Raw genomic sequence first — 20,417 nt, 5'->3', positions numbered from 1 at the left:
GTTTTCCTTCATTCATTGATTTATTAATTCTTGCTTGTGCAGAGATAGTGGATTGTAGCACAAAAAATAAACATCTATGTTCTGTTAGGCAGAGAGATTAATAAATGAGGCAATGTGTTTTTTCTATTGTTAATTCTAACACTTTTTTGAAGCAGCAAGTTCAATGGAAGCTTTGAAAATCTGAGCCGTATTCTCACGTAACTGCTGCCATCTAGCGTTCAGAAGGGAGTTTGTTTTACAAAGCTGACGTCATGCCTCGGAGGATGACGGGAGTTGGAGTCGGGACGGAGTCAGAGTACTTCCTGCTCCTACGAGGACGTCCAGGAAAATTTCCGTTGATACTAAGAAGTTTTTCTTTCACCTCGGAGAGCCAAAAGTTAATACATATACAGAGTAAGTGTGTATTTTTATAATTACACGAATGAGCTCACGAAGCGGTGAATATTTGGCTTATTTAACAAAGAAGCGGTGAAGTTTTGTCATCGGAACAATCGCTAATGCCACATAAGCTAGTCTTGACAGGGATGTTACACGGTACTTGTCTTTAATTTAATAATTTCAGGTGTTGTTATTAATAAATGTAACAATAAACACGTGTTACGAAAGGCAGAAGTGTGATGACGTGTGTTTAAAATTGTGGATAGGGAAGTTTAGCAGCTGTTTTAAGATACCTTCATCTGGCTGGTGTCGATTTCCTCAGCCGCTTACCATAATAGAGCTCAAGTTATAACAATAGCAAGCACTATGTCAGGAAGTTTGATCGAGTAAATAGAAGTTATTACAAAAAAAATCAATGGTGAAATCATGAATTGCTGAGATTTTTTTTCATCTTCATTTAAAATCTGAGCTTTATATGCTTGTTTGTCTTTCTGTTACATTGTGACTTTGTTGTTGTTCCAATGTGCTAGTCGGTTTTGTTTAGTCAAATGTGCTTGTTTGAACAATTTGCCACGCAGTAAAAAGTCTTTACCAGTAGAAATGTGCTTATGCTTTTCATGTAGCCAAAAGTCGAGTAAATGCTTAAAAAAAACAAAGAAATTAAAATCTATATTAAAAGTGATGCAAGTGGATTAAATACTTCTGCTGCTGTTTAAGATGAACTCTTACACTGAATAGTGTCATTCTCTGCCCTAATATATATGGACGACAGCCTGAATAGGGAACGATCCTATTCAGGCTGTCATCCATATATATTAGGGCAGAGAATGACACTATTCAGTGTAAGAGTTCATCTAAAGGTAATTTCGACCTAATTGAGTTCCCATTTAGGAGTCACATGAACTAAACGATTTGGGTGTGACAATGCCTCAGTCTCCGAGGGAACATGTTATTGTACACGCATTGAAATTGAAAAAAACAGATAAGCTTTGAGAAAGTTTGTATTAGAATGACAATCCAAAAACATCCTTGGGCAATAAGAAGACATAATTTATGTTAAGACCAACCAGTAAAGCATTTGTACCTTGTTTACCTTCCATATTTATTAAAACTTTTGTTTGGGTCTTCCTCAGATGTCTTTGATGGAACGTGGGAATGTCCGGCCAGTGACCGCTGTGGCCTGGGCCTCCAACTCTGGCACTTGCCCCAAAGATTTCACCCTTGTAAGAACAGAGATAGATTATAGATATTTCATTTTACTTAACTCCAACCACAAAGTTTGCAGGAGAATTACAATAAAATCTCTTGTCCTTGTTCTAGGGTCGCAATCACCTAGAGACTAGTTAGCAACTGCTTGGTGACCTCCAGTCTCTTGGGAAAAATTTGCATCCCCTTATTGGGTGCAAGTAGTTGCTGGAAATTGCTAGCAGTTGGTGGGAAATTGATAAGCTCCAGCAATACATGCAATCCATTGATTGCATTCAACAATTATTCGTGGTGAATCAGCTAGGATTACAAATCCGTTGCTGTCGATATACACAGAAATTCACTTGAACTACTTGCGTTTAGAGTCCAGCCAGAATCTTTTTGATTTTAAACAGAAATTCCTCCTGAAATAGTGATGTGGTTGCTGCAGATGCTCACTGCCCTTGTTTTTCTATAGGAATATAACCAAAATACAAGCCAGTTGAGTTGAGTCCCCTGTTCTAAAGAGACACATTGCAGTTGTGCTGAGTTGCACAGACTTGACTCAGATTGATTGTTACAAATTAGATGGGATTTACTTCCAAACCTTCGCTAATCTGTCTGATTGCATTTAGTCCCAGTCTGATCACAATTGTACTGAAACAGGTTGCCTCCACCAGGTGACCTGTGCAAAGGTGTTGCACACTCAACTTCTGGGTAACCAGACGGTCGCTGCAACAAAACAAGTCAGCGTGTTAAGTATAAATTACAAGTCACTGTGACAACCACAAGCTTTTTGGTGACACATCCTATCTGGGGTGGCTGTAGTTTAGGAGACAGAGCAGGTCACCGACTAATCGGAAGGTGGTAGTTCGATCCTCATCTGCTTCAGTCCGCATGCCAAATATCAACTCTGAAGGAGAACAGTTAAACAAATGTGCAATGATTCTTTTCTGTTGAATCCAAAATCCCAACTTTTAAACTGACTGACTCAAGCTGACTCAAATTTTCATGCTACTTGCTTATTTTGGAATAAATCAAATGTGTTTGTGATGCCACAGCTGTCTCACTGCATCTCCCTTTTTCTGCAGATCAGCCTCACAGAAGATGGAGCATCAGCAAATTTTACACGCACCTTTGGGATGAAGTCTGGATATTACCTCTGTTATAGCAAGGTGAACAAAAAATGCGAACTTATACATGTATTACCTTTATATTACCACAATACATCATTTATTTTTCTAAATTTTCCATAAATGCAGGACTCAGCAGGTGGTATGGTAGTGTCTGACATCCGGATTATTTCTGATAAGGACTCACTTCCTCATGGTTACTGCTTTATAACTGAACATCTTGAGCCAAGTGAGCACACACACACATTCATACTTATTTAGCAGAATGCATCATATTCATTCACTTCTGACCTACCGTGTGATTGTTTGTCCAGAGGCCACAGTTTCCAAGAAAAAACGTGTGAGCGTACGCATCGTCCCAGTGGGCAGTGTGGAAACAGCTGTGTTGGATATCAAGCTGACAGCCAAAAGCAAAATGATGTTGCAGCATTACACATTTGTGGGGTACATTCAGATACATGGACTTTTGTCTTGGGCCTGTTTTATCAAAGCATTTTCATGAACTTTTATGAATATTATGTTGCATATAATTTGTCATTACATGCACTTTTTCTTCAGAGACATCCACGGCTATGTGCTGTGGTACAGAAAAGGTTACTTTTCTAAACCCACGCCTCAAGCCAAGCCCCGCAGTGTCAGCCTGGACATCCGCCAACTTTCCTTAGAGCAGCAGTCTCCTCCTCTACCCCTCAGACCTAGGTACAATGCCTATGTATATTTAAAATGGAGATGTTATTATCAAAATGTCACATGTCTCTTATTAGAAGTGTATATAGTTAAAAATTATAGCGATGTGACATTATTACAGCAAAGTGTATTATCTTGGAGGCGTTTTACTCTTGTGGTCGACATCTTATTTGTTTATCTTATTTATTTCTGCAGCAACCCTCCTCCTCCTCAATTGCCACCCAGCAGACTTAGTCACAGACGCCACACTCTTCAAACAAAGGATGAGTTAGACAAACCTGCTGATGGAAGCATCCATGGAATTACAGGTACCACGGGTCTCTCGTCACACAAAGGGCTTCTTATTTACGCTTCTCACCGCAGAGACCCACTCACCTAGGCATACTCTTATTCTCTGCAGCTCTAGATGGAGTTCCTTTCAGCCTCCACCCAAAATTTGAAACCCAGGCAAATGAGACGGTATGTTACAAGTTTTCAGTATTCAAGGGATGGATTCCAATGCCAAATACCGCTGACTTTCCTTTGTCATCCCAATTCTCTTTGACTATTTTTGTCTTAGAACTCGGATTTGAATATTCCCATAAAATCTCTCCAAGACATTGAAAATGAGGTAAGTTCTCATCTGATACTTTTTATTGGGTATATAAATTGAGAATATTGCCACATTGTTTTTTGATTATTTTTTTTCCCCAGTATAACTACACTTTCTCCGTGGAGGAAAATGCTGCCAAGAGGATCAGACCATCAGTACAGATGGCAGGGATCCCGTCAACTCAGTGATGCTTACACTTTGTCAAAGTTACAAAATAAAATGTTCTGTTATTCTGTTCTCTCCAGAGGGCATTTGCCAATCATGCTACAAGTAAAGGATAATCATCCCTACAGTTAGGTTTATATTTTCAGGCTTTAAAAGGTCTACTCCGGAGACCCCTATTTAAGTCTTGATCCAGATTTCCATTTTCAAGCGTTTAAAGTTTCTATCTGCCAAAGACAAGGCCTATTTTAGCAAGGTCCTAAATGTAAGTGCCTTTAAAAGTATAACGGCTCCTTTCTGGTTAAAGATGTTGTGAACATATGGCTTAAGTTCATTCTTTTCTTTAACACGCTTAATTTCCAAATTTAGAAAACGTCTGTGCCGACATACGAAGGTGCACCTTCATTTGCTCTGTTGTGTGGTGTCCAATACAGTTTACCGTTAGATATTTTTGAAGAATTGTACTAAGTGGCCTTAGTGAATACATTTTCCTACAAATGATGACTCATTAGATACACTAATATATCTCAATATAGACTATGGTGCATTTCTTATATGAAGAATACTATCATTTTTTTTATTATTTCAAAAAAAATGTGTACATAAATATAAATATGTTATTTAAAGGTGAATATAGTAAATTGGATCATTTTTGAAACACTTTCTCTGTATATTAGTTACTTAAAGATTTGTGGTAATAAGGAGAGCTCATCACTTTTTTTGTTTGTTTTTTTAAGACCAAATATTTCATCAGTGTATAATGTCGTTTTACTATCTCTTTAACATGTGCTACATGGGGAAAATAAAAACCTGAGAACAATAAAGCATGTGTGTTGCTTTAAATACTATAACTTACAAAAACAAAAAACTGTCCAGAGGCACATGTGACCGGTTAAGCTTCAAGGCTTGTGAAAAGGCCTGCTGATATCGTGTTGTTCTAGATGACATACTATGGTTTCATTACAGCAGCAGTGAAGCTATTAGGAATTTATTATGTTGACGGTGTTGTGGTGGTTAGCAGTGTTACCTCACAGCAAGAAGTCTCCACCATCTGGTCGGTGCCTTTCTGTGTGGCGTTTGCATGTTCTCCCCATCTTTGTGTGGGTTCTCTCCAAGTCCTCTGGCTTCCTCCCACAATCCAAAGACAATTAGTGGCGTTAGGTTAATTGATGGTAATACATTTCCCTTAGGTGTGAGTGTGGATGGTTGTCTTTCTCTATGTGTTAGCCCTGCGATAGACTGGCAGCCCGTCCACTCCACCTCTTACCCTATAACAGCTGTGATAGGCGCCAGCTGAAGAGAATGAATGAATGGTTATTTTCCACTTTTCATGTAAAGAAAACAAAGAACCAGATTTTCTGGTTGGGTGACTTTCCAGCTTAATACTGCCACCTGCTGTCCTAAACCGGAGTTTTTTATGCTGAGGAGCTTCCTTTTATAATAAATTATTATCAGTCTGCATAAAAGGATTTTATTAAGCTGTAATGTTTCCTTTTACTTTTCCCTTTGTGTCCTTTGTATTCAAGGTGACAAATTGAAAAATTTATTTCTTAGCTGTTAAGTGAAAATACTTCCTATTTGGGAGCCATTTAAAATATTTTTTTAAAAACAAATGCACAAGGAAATATATATATATATATATATATATATATATATATATATATATATAGATGCACATACGAGCTGCTCAGTCATGCCATGAAGCTCCTGGCATACAGTTTTTGTGCTGAAGTTAATGCCAGAGGCAGTTTGAAAGTTTGGCTTTATTAAGTCAGCAGTGTTGGTCATTTTAATGCACTATGCACCCCGACATTCAGTCACTCTGTTCTTTAAGGTTACGTGGTCTACCACTTCATGGCTGAGTTGCTGTGGTTCCTCAACGCTTCCACTTTGCATTAATACCACATACAGCTCACTGTGGAATATCTAGGAAGGAAGAAATGTCACACACTGGCTTGTTACAACAGTTACTGTAGTAAACCTGAATGCACTGAGTGCTCTAGAACCACCCATTGTTTCACAAATATTTGTATAGGCTAGGGCTGCTCAATTAATCGAATTTTAATCACGATTACGATCTGGGCTTTCAACGATCATTAAAAATGACTGAGCCGATTATTAGCCCCTCCCTCATTTATCCGCGACACCTTAAAGGCCGGTCCGTGAAAATATTGTCGGGCATAAACTGGTCCGTGGCGCAAAAAAGGTTGGAGACCGCTGATTAAGAGGACCCGAGGGAAGCTCGGAAAGCTAAGCAGAAGTTATTTGGAGAGTGACTGCCGTTGGTTGAAAAGAGAGTTTAAAAAAAAAAACTTCAGTGGTGTTGCACACTATTTTATATTATTTTTTTAAAGTCATTGTTAACCCTTTAAAGCCGGTCAGAGCAGCATGCTCCGTTTTGCGTAACTATTTTTAAATCCCTGTAGAACCTGAACCGTGTAAGCTAGCGCAATAATTTGTTTTGCATATGAAACCGGAGGAGTTGTACTTACATCTGATGCCATCAGCTTGTCCTCGGTCACGGTTTCGTTCCACATATAGCTTTGCAAAAATTGCATAAAAAGCGCTTGCAGGAACAAAAACATAATATTCCAGAAACACGCTTTGCCGATCCGATCAGCTGTTCGTAACACTTCCCACAGTGAAATGATGCACATGCTGTTTTCTTTGCAAATTTGCATCATAGGATTGTTTTTTGTTTTTCCTGCAGTATATAAAAATTGCTGTATCTCCAAAATAAAACTATGAAGACACTCAAAATAAATTTCCTGTGGTGGGAAACTATTTTTTGCAACTTTGTGGTATTTAAAGTTTTGAGGGATAAGCCTCTTAAATTTCTCCAAGTAGAAATATATGTAAACAAAACAAAAGCGATTTTCAAATTTTTTTTGTAGTTTATTGCACTTTTTTGCAATTTATGTAATTACTATGCACTTAATGCATACATATTATTAAAATATGGGCTATAACAGTTGTATTGATGTATAGCAACTTGAAATGCTCCCACAAATGGCACTACAGCATGTAAAAAAAATAATATAAGCTCTGGTGGACTTGGTTCTATAGTAGGTCTTAAAGGGTTAAATAAATATCGTCAAATAATCGTGATCTCAATTTCAGTGAAAATAATCGTGATTATCATTTTTGCCATAATCGAGCAGCCCTAGTATAGGCAGACTGTATAGAAGGTGCTTGATTTTATACACTTGTGGCAATGGGACTGAAGAAATTAGTTTTTTCTGCTGCTAAGCTTCCTACTCTGCTGCAAACATTTTTAGTAGATATTACCAATAGTAATATTGGTTTTAAAACTTTGGTTATTTATTATTTCACAGACAAATTGCATTATGGGGACAGATGATCCTCTGAAGTGATCATTATAGGGTGCAGGTGAAAGAAAAGGTTATAAGTATCCTGAACAGCAGCAATGAATGTAATATAATATGATTAGATGGACACTTTTCATAATGAACATTTTTACATTGAAAGCTACTTCCAACTGTTCCCTTGTTCATAAGCAGTTTCTACAGCAGGTAATTCTGAATATTTTATTTGGCAGATTTTTGGATGCCCTTGTAGACAAAAACTACACAATTACTACACAATACCACTGCACAAATAAGCTACTTAAGTGTTTAAGTGTACCTCTGTTTGTGTAATATGTCTGTAATTGAGCTACACGTGAGCATTTCTCTGGATTTAGTCTTGTAATGGTCATTATGGTCATTTAAATTGTAATCCTGTTCATCTCTGTATTACTTTTTTGTTTTATTTCTGTCTCCAGTAGTTTGTTTTTTTTTTTTAAACTTGTGTTGCTTTGGGGGTTTTTTCTTTTCTTTTGTTAAATTTTACGATGGTGACTGACTTTTTTTGTCCAACACATTTTCATGTTGGTCCTTTGTTAACTATGACAAAAATGAAATGAACTGTAGGACGGTTTGTCCATAAGCTTGGTGATGCCATTTATTTACAATATTACTTAAACTTTTATCACAATCAAGATGTCAGTAGTTGATTTTTATGTGATATTGGCAGTATACCAACACTGGACAGTCAGTCGCTGCACTTGGAAAAGCAAGACGCAAACCGCTGCAGTTTAAATTTACCTTTAACCCTGCTGATTCCCAGGTTATAGTTTGGCGTAGTTCAAATTATATAGTCGGTATTTTGCTCACTGCTCGTAGATTTGCAGCACTGCAGTCAGATTCTTGCTGGTCTGTTTGTTCTGCTTTCCGGAAAACGAGCTCTGATTCCAACCAGCTGTTTCCCGCCTCACATAGATCAGCTGCACACACACACACACACTCGTAGTAGGCGGAGGCAAGAAGCCACACACACACACACTGGAGGTAGCCCCATCAGCTGGGGAAAGCAACACAGCTTGAATTGTTATTTTTCTAACGCTTTTCTTCAGTCAAACCGAATTGAAAGCGGCTTTTTAGATGTAAGCTATTGGCAAGTACAGTGGGAGTTCTGCGAGGGAGAAACAAAAACCAACCGAACATCTATTTATTTTAACAAGGAGCGCAGGGGAGGGAGAAGAAAACAGCAAACACGGACTGAAGGTGGCTTTGAAAGCATGGAATATTTCATGATGCCGACAGAGAAGATACAGTCCTTACAACAGTTCAAGAAATCGGAGAAGGATGTTATTGGAGGTCTCTGCAGGTGCGCAAAAATGCAAACCATCGGTGTTGTTACCGAACTGCGTGAATAAATAACCTTTCGTGTAGCGCGTGTATGTGTGTGCGCTGCAGTCAGCCTTCATGTAGCATGCTGTTAGCTTCGCTGCCATGTCTTGGCAGCAGGAGCGTGGTTGTGGAAATTAGCAGCCAGTGCTTGTGCCAGTTGATGTTGTTAGAGACGAGGATATATGTAACATTTCACCCCCTTGCTTTTAAATACGCTGGCTGAATTGTTTGTAATAACTTATAATAAAGCATGTTTGTAACCGCCTGGCTCAGGAATATGTAAATCAGTGAGGTGAAATCGATACATTGCCGTCTAGAGCACGTGGTAGTTAACCCGCCGCTTTGCTGCTACACAACAAATCACGTTTGTAACGTCACCGTTGCCCAAAAAAACTGGCTATATTAACTAAATCGCTCGTGTGTGTCATCTATGTGTAGCTATGATGAAGTATGTGGTGTAAAATCGTGTCCGGGGATAAAAAATGCGTGTTTAAATACTGATCCGCGGCGTAGTCGTCGTTGCGTCTTGTGCTAAAATTAGCTTAGCGTGGCTAACTAGTTAGCTCTTACTGCGCACATCTTCCAGCCGTATGAAATACACACAGGCGTCTCATAACTCGTATTTCCCGAGTCGTTTAGCTAAAATACGTCGTTTGTTGTGTGGTGCGACAGTTATGAGTGTTTATCGGTTAATGTTGGATCGATAACTTAAGTTCTAGCTTCATGCTAAATGGGGAAAGCATTGTTCTCTATGACGCCAGGGGGGCCTGTGGCGGAGTGGAGTCACGTTTCAGGGCTGCTACCGTGCAGACGCGCCCCCCGGCGGCCGTGCCGCAGGCCCGCAGCTCCCGGCAGCGTCAGCAGACAACAGCTGGTTTTATGTCTGAGCTACAAACCCCGGCGCGTTCAAGTCTGTGGGAGAAATGCGGTGTTTCTTCCCGAGTCGACGTAAACACCCCTATAATTTGTGTCAAACGTTAATATGAAACTGAATGTGTAGAAACAGATCTTTTTGTTTAGATAATTATTTTTTTGCCTTTGATATTCACAGTTTTGGTTGTTAATCTGTTATTCTTTAGTCAATCGTTCACTTTTTTTGTAGCCAAAGAAAAGTCTTTGTGTGCTTAAACATTGGTCTAGATATGGTACAGAATTTCCGCGAATAGTTTTTCCTAACACCAAGGAAAGAAATGGCAGGCAAAAAGACAGTTTTTATCTAAAAATTAACGTTTTAGGATATTTACCTAACCAAAGATGTCTTCCTCGTGTCTAAATTTATAAAAGTGAAAGTAAATAATGCATAATTTGCATATTTCACTCTAGAACTAGACCCTCCGGATCTAATACGATATTTTAAATATGTATAAATCTAAGTAATAGAGAAAGATTACTGATTATATGTTAATATCACAGTTAATGTTCACTAAATGTTGTTAAGTTGCAAGCTTTACAATTTGATTGGCACATGCCTGCCTACTCTTTCATTTTTTGTAGGACAGACATGTTTACAACTATGTGAGCCGTGTGTTCGGTCTGACCTTTAGGCCTAGTAAAACATCACAGATCTGGTTCTTCAGGTTTGCTGCGGAAGTCTGACTTGAATGGTTCACTTATTTTTCCCTCTGAGTAAATATGTCAGAAGGTTTTGTTACCATGATATTCATACTCATGCTCTACAAGTGCTTTAAGGGGCAACGAGTTCAGATGAATGCCCTGTAAAGTTCCAGGTAAAAGGTTTCAGATTGCAGCTAGTTACAGACTTTATTGTCCCAGTGTGTCATTTTAACCCAGAATACATATTTGCTCAGATCTAATGCTAACCTTAATTATGTTTGAAAGGGGAACTTACGCTTTCTTGGTGACTTCACGACACAGTCATGATCATCTTCTTCATTTGACCTCTCTCCTTCAGCCTGGCCAACATCCCCCTCAGTCCAGAGACTGCTCAGGACCAAGAGAGGCGAATTCGCAGGGAAATCGCTAATAGCAACGAGCGCCGGCGTATGCAGAGCATCAACGCAGGATTCCAGTCCCTGAAGACACTCCTGCCGCACACCGACGGGGAGAAACTCAGCAAGGTGCTCCAAACGTGCACACATTGACACACACACGCGTGCACAGTGTTGTTCAATTAACCAAATGTTGGCACAGCAAGAATACAAAGTGACTCGGCACAAATGCGCGAAGGAGGGAATAAAGTTAATTTGTGCCTGTTTTTGCACTAATATCACATCTGCTCTAGAGTTCAGCTTTTGTTTTTTTCCCCACTTTCAGGCGGCCATCCTGCAGCAGACAGCAGACTATATCTTCACCTTGGAGCAGGAAAAGACGCAGCTTCTGGCACAGAACAATCAGCTCAAGCGCTTCATCCAGGTAACAGCATGTCTCCCTGTTTTTCTTTTCTTTTTTTCTTTTTTTTTACATAAAATGTTCTTAAGTATAAAATGGGGTTGAATTCATGTCAGTGTCACACAGATGAGATACTGATCTGTTATACAGAATATATATTATCTTACATGAGTACTAATGGTGTGTTTTTGGGGCCAAAACAATCCTTATGGTTTTGTCTTCAGCTCAGGTTCCTCCCCAGGAGGAGACTTGAATGTAGAATTGATCCAGATCACTGACATGTACAACAGAATTTAGAGAATATATAAGAGATATTTTTTTCAGTAGACCTTCAGTCAAAAACATGCATTGTTTTTCTGTTAAGGAGGAGCTCTGATAGTGTGTGAGCTCTGTGTGACCATTGGCCTGATTAAAAAATAATAGTTGTTTATTCAACAATGGCAAAATTGTGTGTCCACAAGAGCAGATACCGTTTTTACCCCTCAGACGTAAAAGGCTGATGGGGAATTGTCCTCCTGCCGGGCAGCATGGACACATAAGTCTGGTGAAGGCCATAACTTGAGAACAAGGAAATGTAGAATTTTGAAAATGATACTATAGGTGTAATTATTACGAGGCTGAGGGGTAGCACTGGCGGGCTCACACACACACACACACTGGGAATCTTTACAATACTGACATACAGCAAATGAATGATCTAGCTTTGCTTTAACCCTTTAAAGCCGGTCGGAGTGGACACGCTCCATTTTGCGTAACTATTTTTAAATCCCGGTAGCACTGCAACCACGTAAGCTAGCGCAATACTTTTTTTTTGCATATGAAACCGGAGGAGTTGTACTTACATCTTATGCCATCGGCTTGTCCTAGGTCACAGTTTCCTTCCACATATAGCTTTGCAAAAACTGCATAAAAAGCACTTGCAGCAACAAAAACACAATATTCCAGAAACAGGCTTTGCTGATCCAATCAGCTGTTTGTAACACTTCCTACGTCCATCAGCGCGAACTGTCACTTGTCTTCCATGTCCTGCCCGAAACCGGAAGTGACGTCATTTTGCGGAAATGTAGTTTTTTACCATCGTGGCCTTATGAGCCTATACTTGTGTTTTTAAAAGTTATGTTTGACTTTATGACTTTCTGTGTCGTTTCTGGGATGCTGAGGACTCATATTGCACTGCTGGAAATATTTTATTTTGATGCATATGCTGTTATTTTGCAAATTTTCACTATAATATATTTTTTCATTTTTCCTGCAGTATATGACAATTGGTGTATCACAAAAATAAAACTATGAAGACACTTAAAATAAATTTCCTTTGGTGGGAAACTAGTTTGTGCAACTTTTTTGTATTTACAGTTTTGAGGGATAAGCCTCTTAAATTTCTCTAACTAGAAATATATGTTAAAAAATCAAAAACGATTTTAAATTTTTTTGTAGTTTATTGCACTTTTTTGCAATTTATGTAATTACTATGCACTTAATGCAGACAAATTATTAAAATTTGGGCTAAAATGGTTGTATTGATGTATAGCAACTTGAAATGCTCCAAAAAATGGCTCCACAGCATGTAAAAATATACTATACGCTCTGGCGGACTTGGTTCTATGGTAGGTCTTAAAGGGTTAACTTGTTAACGGAAGTAGGCTGACGGCTATGTTAAATCTCAATATTTGATGGTTCAATATTTTATTGTACCCTCCACACACAGTCAAATTTTTCACCCAACAGAAACAGCTAAGTTAAGGGGAAAACGAGTGTCTCTGCAAGTGCAGTCACATTATGTTGTAATTTAAAGATTAGCCCAGTGGTCGGAAATCTCCTCCCTTTGTTTGATGGATCAGTAGATTTAACTCACACAACCAGTTGGTTGTAGTTGCTCGTGCACATCCACTCTTCAAACGTGAAGAGATGCAACATTAAACTATAGTGAGGCAGAATCGGGTCATTTTGATTCTGATTAGAGATATTAATTTAATGCATGAAAGGGGAAATGAGCTAAATGTTGCTTTGACTGGAGAGCTATTGACAATAACTTTGACCATCATTGATTGCACAACACAGACTGGTCATTTTCTTCAAAGGTATTAGACAGTAGTGTAAGCAGACAGTGTATTAGATATAGTGTTAGTAATAGAGATGGGAGGCAGTCTTAATTGAGTCCCTCCACCAATTTCAGTTACTCGAGTCACTATTTGATGACTCCTGAAGTGAAGATTGGCAAATAAAGCGGGTGGAAAAAGTTAACCTACTTGAAAACGCTCAGTGAGAGGAAGCTAACCTGAGAGCTAATAAATAAAAACAAAACATTTCATTTTATAAATACAGATGCACACTGACAACACAGAAATTCAGCTTTTTGAGTGTTGCAGAATCACTTCAATTATTGTGAGCAGCAGATTACACCAATACCGAGTTGGTCTGTGATTCTTACCTATAGTCAGTTGTTAAGTTTTTCATCTTACACCTTTGTCATTACAGACAAATTGTAACTTCCTGTTTAGCTTCATGGAGTTACAGTTGTAGCCAAACTTAGCTTGAATTAGTTTTTTGCACATTTAAATGTATGTTTACTGAAGTCATTTTTTTACCTTCCCATTGGTTCACACTGCCTCTTTGTTCAGGTCAGCATAGGCACCATGTGTTGTTTTAAATGGAGAAGAAAATTACACCAATCGTGTTGTTTCACATTTAACCGAATGTGGTTTCCTTGTCGTTACAGGAGTTAAGTGGCTCATCGCCTAAAAGGAGGCGAGCAGAGGAGAAGGATGAAGGGATTGGGTCTCCAGACATGTTGGAGGAGGAGAAGGTTGAAGAGCTGAGGAGGGAGATGTTAGAGCTGCGGCAGCAACTGGACAAGGAGCGCTCGGCTCGCATGCAGCTGGAGGATCAGGTGAGGTTAAAGCAGGGAGTTGGAAGTGAAGGTGGAAAAGAAATATCCTTTTCCTTCCGTGTTATTATGTGTATTTAAAAGACATTTCACTTTCTTGCTGTCATTACAAATAAGAGAGAACGTTTGATTCGAAAGAAAAGGTACAAAAATAGGACTGTTAATTTACCCAGGCTATACAAATAAGTTCGTTTACACCTTCAGGCTACAAAATAGTCTCAACTACTGGTCGTGATATCATATTATAAAATCTTCAGCTTGTGGGGCTGACAGATTTTCCGGTACTCGAGCCGGTTCCTCATAAGCTCACATCCTGGATCGACCTGAAGAGCAGGTTGAGACAAAGGAGGTGGGACAGGTGCAGAAGACAAACAAGACTTTAATTACGTTGTTTAAGTGGAAGGTAAACATCAGAGGAATACATGGCAGTTATGTGTCTTGGACACTTTTTTCTTTTTCAGACAGTCATTATGTTTCCAGTGGAAACACTGTGTTGATATTACAGTGTTAAGATGAAGTTTCCCATTAGAGTATTTATTTGACAAGAATGCTGGGATATATTTTCTGTTGCTCTTAAAATTGTCAGTCTATCTTTGGTTGATGTAATTGTGTGCATTGTGTAGGTGCGCTCTCTGGACACTCAGCTGCACCCAGAGCGTCTGAAGGTGATCACCCAGCAGGTGGAAGAGGAGCATGCACTCATCCAGAGCCAGACCCTGCTACGGCTACACCAGATCCACGCTGTGGACAGACAGACACACAGTCCACAGGTTAGAAACAAACATGCTCAAAACTTAATGTGTACCTGTGCTACTGTTTCTGAACTGGAAGAGATTGCTCCAACAGCCTCTGAAGTGGCCAATATTGTATGGAGCTCAGCTGTGATGTGGGCATATGTATTTATGGAATGGAAAACACACTTTGATGTCTGTTTTATAAATATTTTGTGTGTTCCTCTAGGTGTTGGCTTCTCCCCCTGCCCCCACCCACCACCCCACGGTGATAGTCCCAGCTCCAACACTAACCCAGCACCCCCACCATCACGTCACAGTGGTCACCATGAGCCCATCAGCCCACACCAGCACGGTGTCCACCTCTAGACAGAACCTGGACACCATTGTGCAGGTTTGAACTTTTTTTCACTTTAGAGGATCCTTGCTGATTAGGCATTGACATTGCATTACTTTACATTTTCACACTGCAGTATTTACTAGGCAGGTTTTGGGTGTCTGACACGTTCAATGTGTGTTCAGCAGCCCTGAAAAACGTCTGTGTGGTGCTCGATGTTATTTGAGTAGACTCCAAGGCAACCGAAACGAGCATTTTCCTCGGCTCAAATAATGTTTCTGCAGTGGTCCTACAGACAGGTTTGAAGACCTGTGTCTGCATATTATAGTTTACTGTCACCAGGGGGCAGTGTTACAAACAACTGGTCTGCGGTAGGGATGGGTGCCGAAACACCAAGTATTACTGACCCTGAGGCAAAACTATTAAAGACCGGTGTGTCAGTAAAATCTGACGTTATTGTTATTTTACATTTTATCTGACACCATCATTACTAATTGAGACATTAATCTGACATGCATTTTGGCTATTTCCTGTCCAGAAGAGAATTCTCTGCCTCTGAGCTTAGATGTGAACGGTGGTGTAGCTCTGCCTCACACATGCGTGTGCATGTGTGAGGCAGAACTCACTTCACTAGAGTCCATGCTGACAGCGATTGTTGCCCTGGAAAGGAAAAAACATGAAAACACTAAACTAATTTGTGTCACATTCAGACAAAGAAAAGCAAAGTTTTCTCCTTTTTAGCTCATAGTTCATCTGCTGCTGTCAAGTTATGTAAGACTAGCACCCTGAAACATGCACACAATTGTCGTAAGTTATCAGTTATCTTATCTAAAACATGAAAGTGGTTTAATGATTAAATGATCAAAGTAATTACTAACAAGCTGATTGTTATGCATTCAGTCCCAGGTCGTCAAAACATCCTCTGAGCCATTACTTTCGATTCCTAATCCCAAATCCTCAAATTCAGTTTCAGATCACTCAGTGATTTGGAACTCAAACTAATGTCACTGCACAATAACTTGTCTTAAAAAGCCCGCAACATCTGTTCAGTGCAGAGGTTTGAAATTTTTAAAATATTGGATGCAGTGTACATGGACTTAATTTACAGTGTATTGTTTATCCATCCATCCATCTTTTTCCACTATATCCGAGGCCGGGTCGCGGGGGCAGCAGCCTAAGCAGAGAAGCCCAGACCTCCCTCTCCCCAGCCACCTCCTCCAGCTTGTCCGGGGGAACACAAAGGCGTTCCCAGGCCAGCCGAGAGATATAATCTCTCCAGCATGTCCTGGGTCTGCCCCGGGGCCTCCTCCCGGTGGGACATGCCCGGAACACCGTGCCCAGGAGGCGCCCAGGGGGCATCCTTGTCAGATGCCCAAACCACCTCAGCTGGCTCCTTTCAATGTGGAGGAGCAGCGGCTCTACTCTGAGCCCCTCCCAGATGGCTGAACTTCTCACCCTATCTCTAAGGGAGAGGCCAGCCACCCTTCGGAGGAAGCTCATTTCCGCCACTTGTATCCGCGATCTCGTTCTTTCGGTCACTACCCACAGCTCGTGGCCACAGGTGAGGGTAGGGACGTAGATCGACCGGTAAATTGAGAGCTTCGCTTTTACTCTGAGCTCTCTCTTCACCACAACGGACCGGTACACCAATCCGTCTGTTGATCTCTGGCTCCCTTCTCATGTTTAATTATTATAAATTCATTATATTTTATGTTTATATTTTGAGGGTTCTAGACAGATGATAAATGACAAAATCATATATGATCTGATAGGAGTTATGTTAAAGTACCAGTTCAATAGCATTACCACTAAGAGTAGTAATGCTGTTACAGTGGTGTCAGTCCTTAGTCTGTGGGCTGCTTTTGCTTGTTCTTGGTCCTTGCCAGCTGCAGCAGAGAACATACAAAGAGCTGAAGTGAAACCGACTGTTTGAAAACAATGAAAAGTGTCCGCTGCGGTCACCATCTGTGCTTCTCATGCTCCATTTTATCATCTTCTGACATCCTGTTTGGAAGGAACTTGGCCATCGCTCCATTCCTTGTTCCAGCCCACTTCTCAACCAGTCAGCATACACATACTGTCATGCTTGTCGAGCTACATGCTGTTGCGTCATTGGAGGACTGCATGCAACCACATTTGTGCTGGTTGCATACCCCTCTGCAAAGTCAAAAACCTACAAAAATAAACACGCGTGTTACCATAAAACAAGCATTAGCCTGATTGCCAATGTTGGGTTAAGTGAAGCCAGATAATAGAAAGAGAGCCTGGGTTTGTTGAGCTTGATTCATAGTGCACGAGCCAGGTCTCTATGCTTTTCTGCATGTTAAAACAAAAGGTTCAAGCAGACTAACTAGCCTGATCTTCATGGGTCTTTACTGCAATGGAGAGTTGGAGAGTACTTTGTATGGAAAGCTGCTTTTGCTTGTTAGTCTGTTTATTGCCTCATATTTAAAGTATACTTTCTTACCTTCCCAGGCCATCCAGCATATCGAACGCACTCAGGAGAGGAGAGCCAGCGCTGAGGAGGAGCAGAGAAGAGCTGTCATTGTAAGCCCCGCCCACATCGCCATGGACACCGCCTGCTCTGACACAGACACTGACACAGAGGGGGAGGACAGTTCAATGAATTGATCCATCCCATGAACTCTCTCTCTCTTTTACTCTCCCTCACACACACACACACACACACACACACACACACACACACACACACACACACACACACACACACACACACATAAATACCTTTTCACTGTAAGATTCCCTCCAGGAGGTTGACTGCTTTTTGACAGAAAAAAAAAAGGAGAAAAAAAAAACGTCGCCTTTGGCATTATCCAAACTCCTAAAATCCAATGGTTAAGCTCTGTGTCAGTCTTGTACTGTAAAATCTCTTAATATTGAAAACATAGGATGGTCAGCATGCAGAGGAGACACTGTGGGATCTCTCGAGGCTGTCTTTCAATGGCAGAGCCGGTCTGTGACTATTATGAAACTTGAGAGTCTTCTAGTGTAAAAAGCTATCAGCATCAGTCCGCCCTTCATTTTGTGTTTACGCGTCGCAGTAATCCATCGTCACTGGCACACCGGCAGTATTACTTGTGCTTCAAACTGATGGGAGTCAGTGTAACAGAGAGCTGAATGTATGATCGCAATAACCGAGCAGCTCTCAATTCTGAAACTCAAACTACAGCTGAAGCAGTTTCGAAATGCCAGAATTTGGAATGAAATTCACCTAATTACAAGTTTAATTTGAGGATACTCGCTTAAAGAAATTGTCTGATTTTACTTGAAAGAAAAAATGCTTTTAATGTCTAAATAAGCCCTTAAAATAAGCTCTTGATCAATTTACTTTGGTCGTCTTTTTGGTTATGTTTTTGTTAACTTTATGTCAGCGTTACTGAATACGGAAGGTGAACAATTTCTTAAATTGAATTTATCAAATTGGAGGTTTATCAGGTTTTTACAGGGAACCGGGGTCCCTGAGGGGATTTTTTAAAATTTTATTTTATTTTTTTTAAACAGATTCTGATTTCAGTTTTGAACCAGCCGCCATCAAATGTTGGTTTATCGCTCGAAAATATTAACCAACGTTCACGTCTGGTGTTAATTTATGATCGCTCCCAGACAATTTGACTGAATCAGATTTTTTTTTCTTCTTTTTTTTAATTGTAAATGAAAATATGTGAAGTTTAGCTGATGCGATTTGGATGATTCATATGCTTGCACTGCATGCAGGCTTCTGGTGTTCCTCCAAAGACTATCTAAGTCTCTTTTAGTCCTGGTTTATTAATTTCAGTGACTATGCACTAACGTTTTTTGGTATTTATGCAATTCCATCTTCATTACATTTGTTGGTGTCATTTCTACATGAGGTGAAGATCTCTATGCACCGTCAATAGGTGGTCACGCGCCTACAGTATATGTATGAAACTTGATGAGCTTGTGTCAAAGAATGTAGTCTCTACTTGCAAGGTGCTCTTTTGATAACCCTGGTGCTCTGCTGATGAGCAGTGAGCTGAGGCCAAAACCCTTCATGTAACCGTTAATCACATTTCCTACAGATCCTGTTTTTTGTTTTTTTTGTTAAATATTTGTCATTTACACACTTTGAACATGCTCAGAGTGTAGAGCAGGGATGGGTTTTCAGGGTTGCTCACACGCAGAAATGAGCAGCTTTAGGTGGGGAAAACTGAGCAAACAAATCAGATCATTGTCAGTTTTCAGGGCATCAACATCGGCTACAAAAAGGGCAAAAACACTGTTTGGTAAAATGTAAAATTGATACAACACCCAGCTACAATCCCTCCATTTGTCTGTCTCAAAAAAGCACCAAGTCTGTCCACCTCATGTTACTTTGTTCATATTTCTTGGGAATTTGACTGGAAACCCCTGCTACAAGCCTCTCTCCTGTCATACTCAATTTGATACGCTGACTTGATGCTGTAAACATTCCCTTTTCTTGGATTTGTATCTGTCTTTTGATCTCTTGTATGTTCTGTTGCCAACGGAATGCATATTACTAATCGGCATTTTCTCTCGTCTGAAGTAATCTTTTGTTATGACATTTTGTTTATTTCTTGCGGGGTCTTTATTTTTTTATTTTTTTTTATTTTTTTTTTCCATGAACACATGACTGATGCGTTCAGTGACACTGTCTTGTGTAGGATGTGTGGACACTAGTCACTCCCAGGCATCAGGTTAGACTAGACTAGCATTTTCATGCCAAACGTGGGGTATTTTTCATATTTTGTTTGTGAAACTTTGTTAAAGGGTTTGGTGTTGCTCTGACATATGACAACAGCCTGATTTTAATCTGGGCTGTTGTTGGTCAGAGAAACTCTTACGCCCAAATGTTTCTGTACATTGTGTTGCAGCACTGCTGTTTTTTGGTGGAATTTGACATATTTGATATGAAGCACTTGCTGTTCTTTAATGCCTGAATCAGCTTTCAGGAAGGGTTGTTTTGTTTTGTTTTTCTCCCCATACGCTCTTTGCTGTGACGCAGTTCAAAATCTTTAATTTGTCTTGCTTTTCATTTTTTAAGTGACAAGCCTTTTATATTGTGATTTTAAGTTTTGTTTTTTGTTCTGCATCAGTCCAGGTCGATGAGAAGCTGTTATATTTTGTTTATAAAAAAAAAAAAGAAAAACCTTGGGTAAACAGGCCTTTGTAAAGACGAAAAAATAAAAATTTGTACTTTTTTATTACACTCCCTCTGTTTGGTTGCTTTTATTCATACATACGACCATTTCTGCCCACCAGGTGGTGATAATGAGTGACTATTA

At 39.8% G+C, this 20,417-nt stretch overlaps 2 protein-coding genes across 3 annotated transcripts; both read left to right on the top strand.

The window, feature by feature from the left end:
- The first annotated feature begins 271 nt into the window (after positions 1-271).
- mvb12a (multivesicular body subunit 12A) lies at positions 272-4,961 on the top strand. The gene is made up of 10 exons (XM_085278707.1): positions 272-393; positions 1,512-1,601; positions 2,655-2,738; positions 2,826-2,925; positions 3,011-3,140; positions 3,255-3,395; positions 3,579-3,691; positions 3,784-3,842; positions 3,943-3,993; positions 4,077-4,961. The coding sequence occupies exons 2-10, from the start codon at positions 1,512-1,514 to the stop codon at positions 4,161-4,163; spliced, it is 855 nt and encodes a 284-aa protein (XP_085134833.1). The 5' UTR covers positions 272-393; the 3' UTR covers positions 4,164-4,961.
- Positions 4,962-8,348: 3,387 nt separating this feature from the next.
- LOC146572979 (transcription factor AP-4-like) lies at positions 8,349-20,341 on the top strand. Of its 2 annotated transcripts, none has more exons than XM_085277478.1 (7): positions 8,349-8,805; positions 10,741-10,906; positions 11,103-11,201; positions 13,897-14,067; positions 14,688-14,834; positions 15,025-15,189; positions 17,608-20,341. In XM_085277478.1, the coding sequence occupies exons 1-7, from the start codon at positions 8,717-8,719 to the stop codon at positions 17,761-17,763; spliced, it is 993 nt and encodes a 330-aa protein (XP_085133604.1). In that variant the 5' UTR covers positions 8,349-8,716; the 3' UTR covers positions 17,764-20,341. The 2 variants fall into 2 exon arrangements, with proteins under 2 accessions (XP_085133604.1, XP_085133605.1); XM_085277479.1 differs by lacking the exon at positions 8,349-8,805 and adding an exon at positions 9,830-10,555.
- Positions 20,342-20,417: the final 76 nt, after the last annotated feature.

Source organism: Mchenga conophoros, linkage group LG6 (genome assembly GCF_057382185.1).
Source record: "Mchenga conophoros isolate Kocher_MC1m ecotype Shallow Benthic linkage group LG6, M_conophoros_male_GT1.1, whole genome shotgun sequence".
NCBI lineage: Eukaryota > Metazoa > Chordata > Actinopteri > Cichliformes > Cichlidae > Mchenga > Mchenga conophoros.
This window is presented reverse-complemented; position numbering and strand designations above follow the sequence as displayed.

Bases quoted from the DNA above. Each gene is read 5' to 3' on its own strand.
- mvb12a (XM_085278707.1), top strand. From the start codon at position 1,512: ATGTCTTTGATGGAACGTGGGAATGTCCGGCCAGTGACCGCTGTGGCC. The intron at 1,602-2,654 runs GTAAGAACAGAG...CTTTTTCTGCAG, and splicing joins GCCCCAAAGATTTCACCCTT to ATCAGCCTCACAGAAGATGG. The intron at 3,141-3,254 runs GTACATTCAGAT...CTTTTTCTTCAG, and splicing joins CAGCATTACACATTTGTGGG to AGACATCCACGGCTATGTGC.
- LOC146572979 (XM_085277478.1), top strand. From the start codon at position 8,717: ATGGAATATTTCATGATGCCGACAGAGAAGATACAGTCCTTACAACAG. The intron at 11,202-13,896 runs GTAACAGCATGT...TTGTCGTTACAG, and splicing joins AGCTCAAGCGCTTCATCCAG to GAGTTAAGTGGCTCATCGCC. The intron at 15,190-17,607 runs GTTTGAACTTTT...TTACCTTCCCAG, and splicing joins ACCTGGACACCATTGTGCAG to GCCATCCAGCATATCGAACG.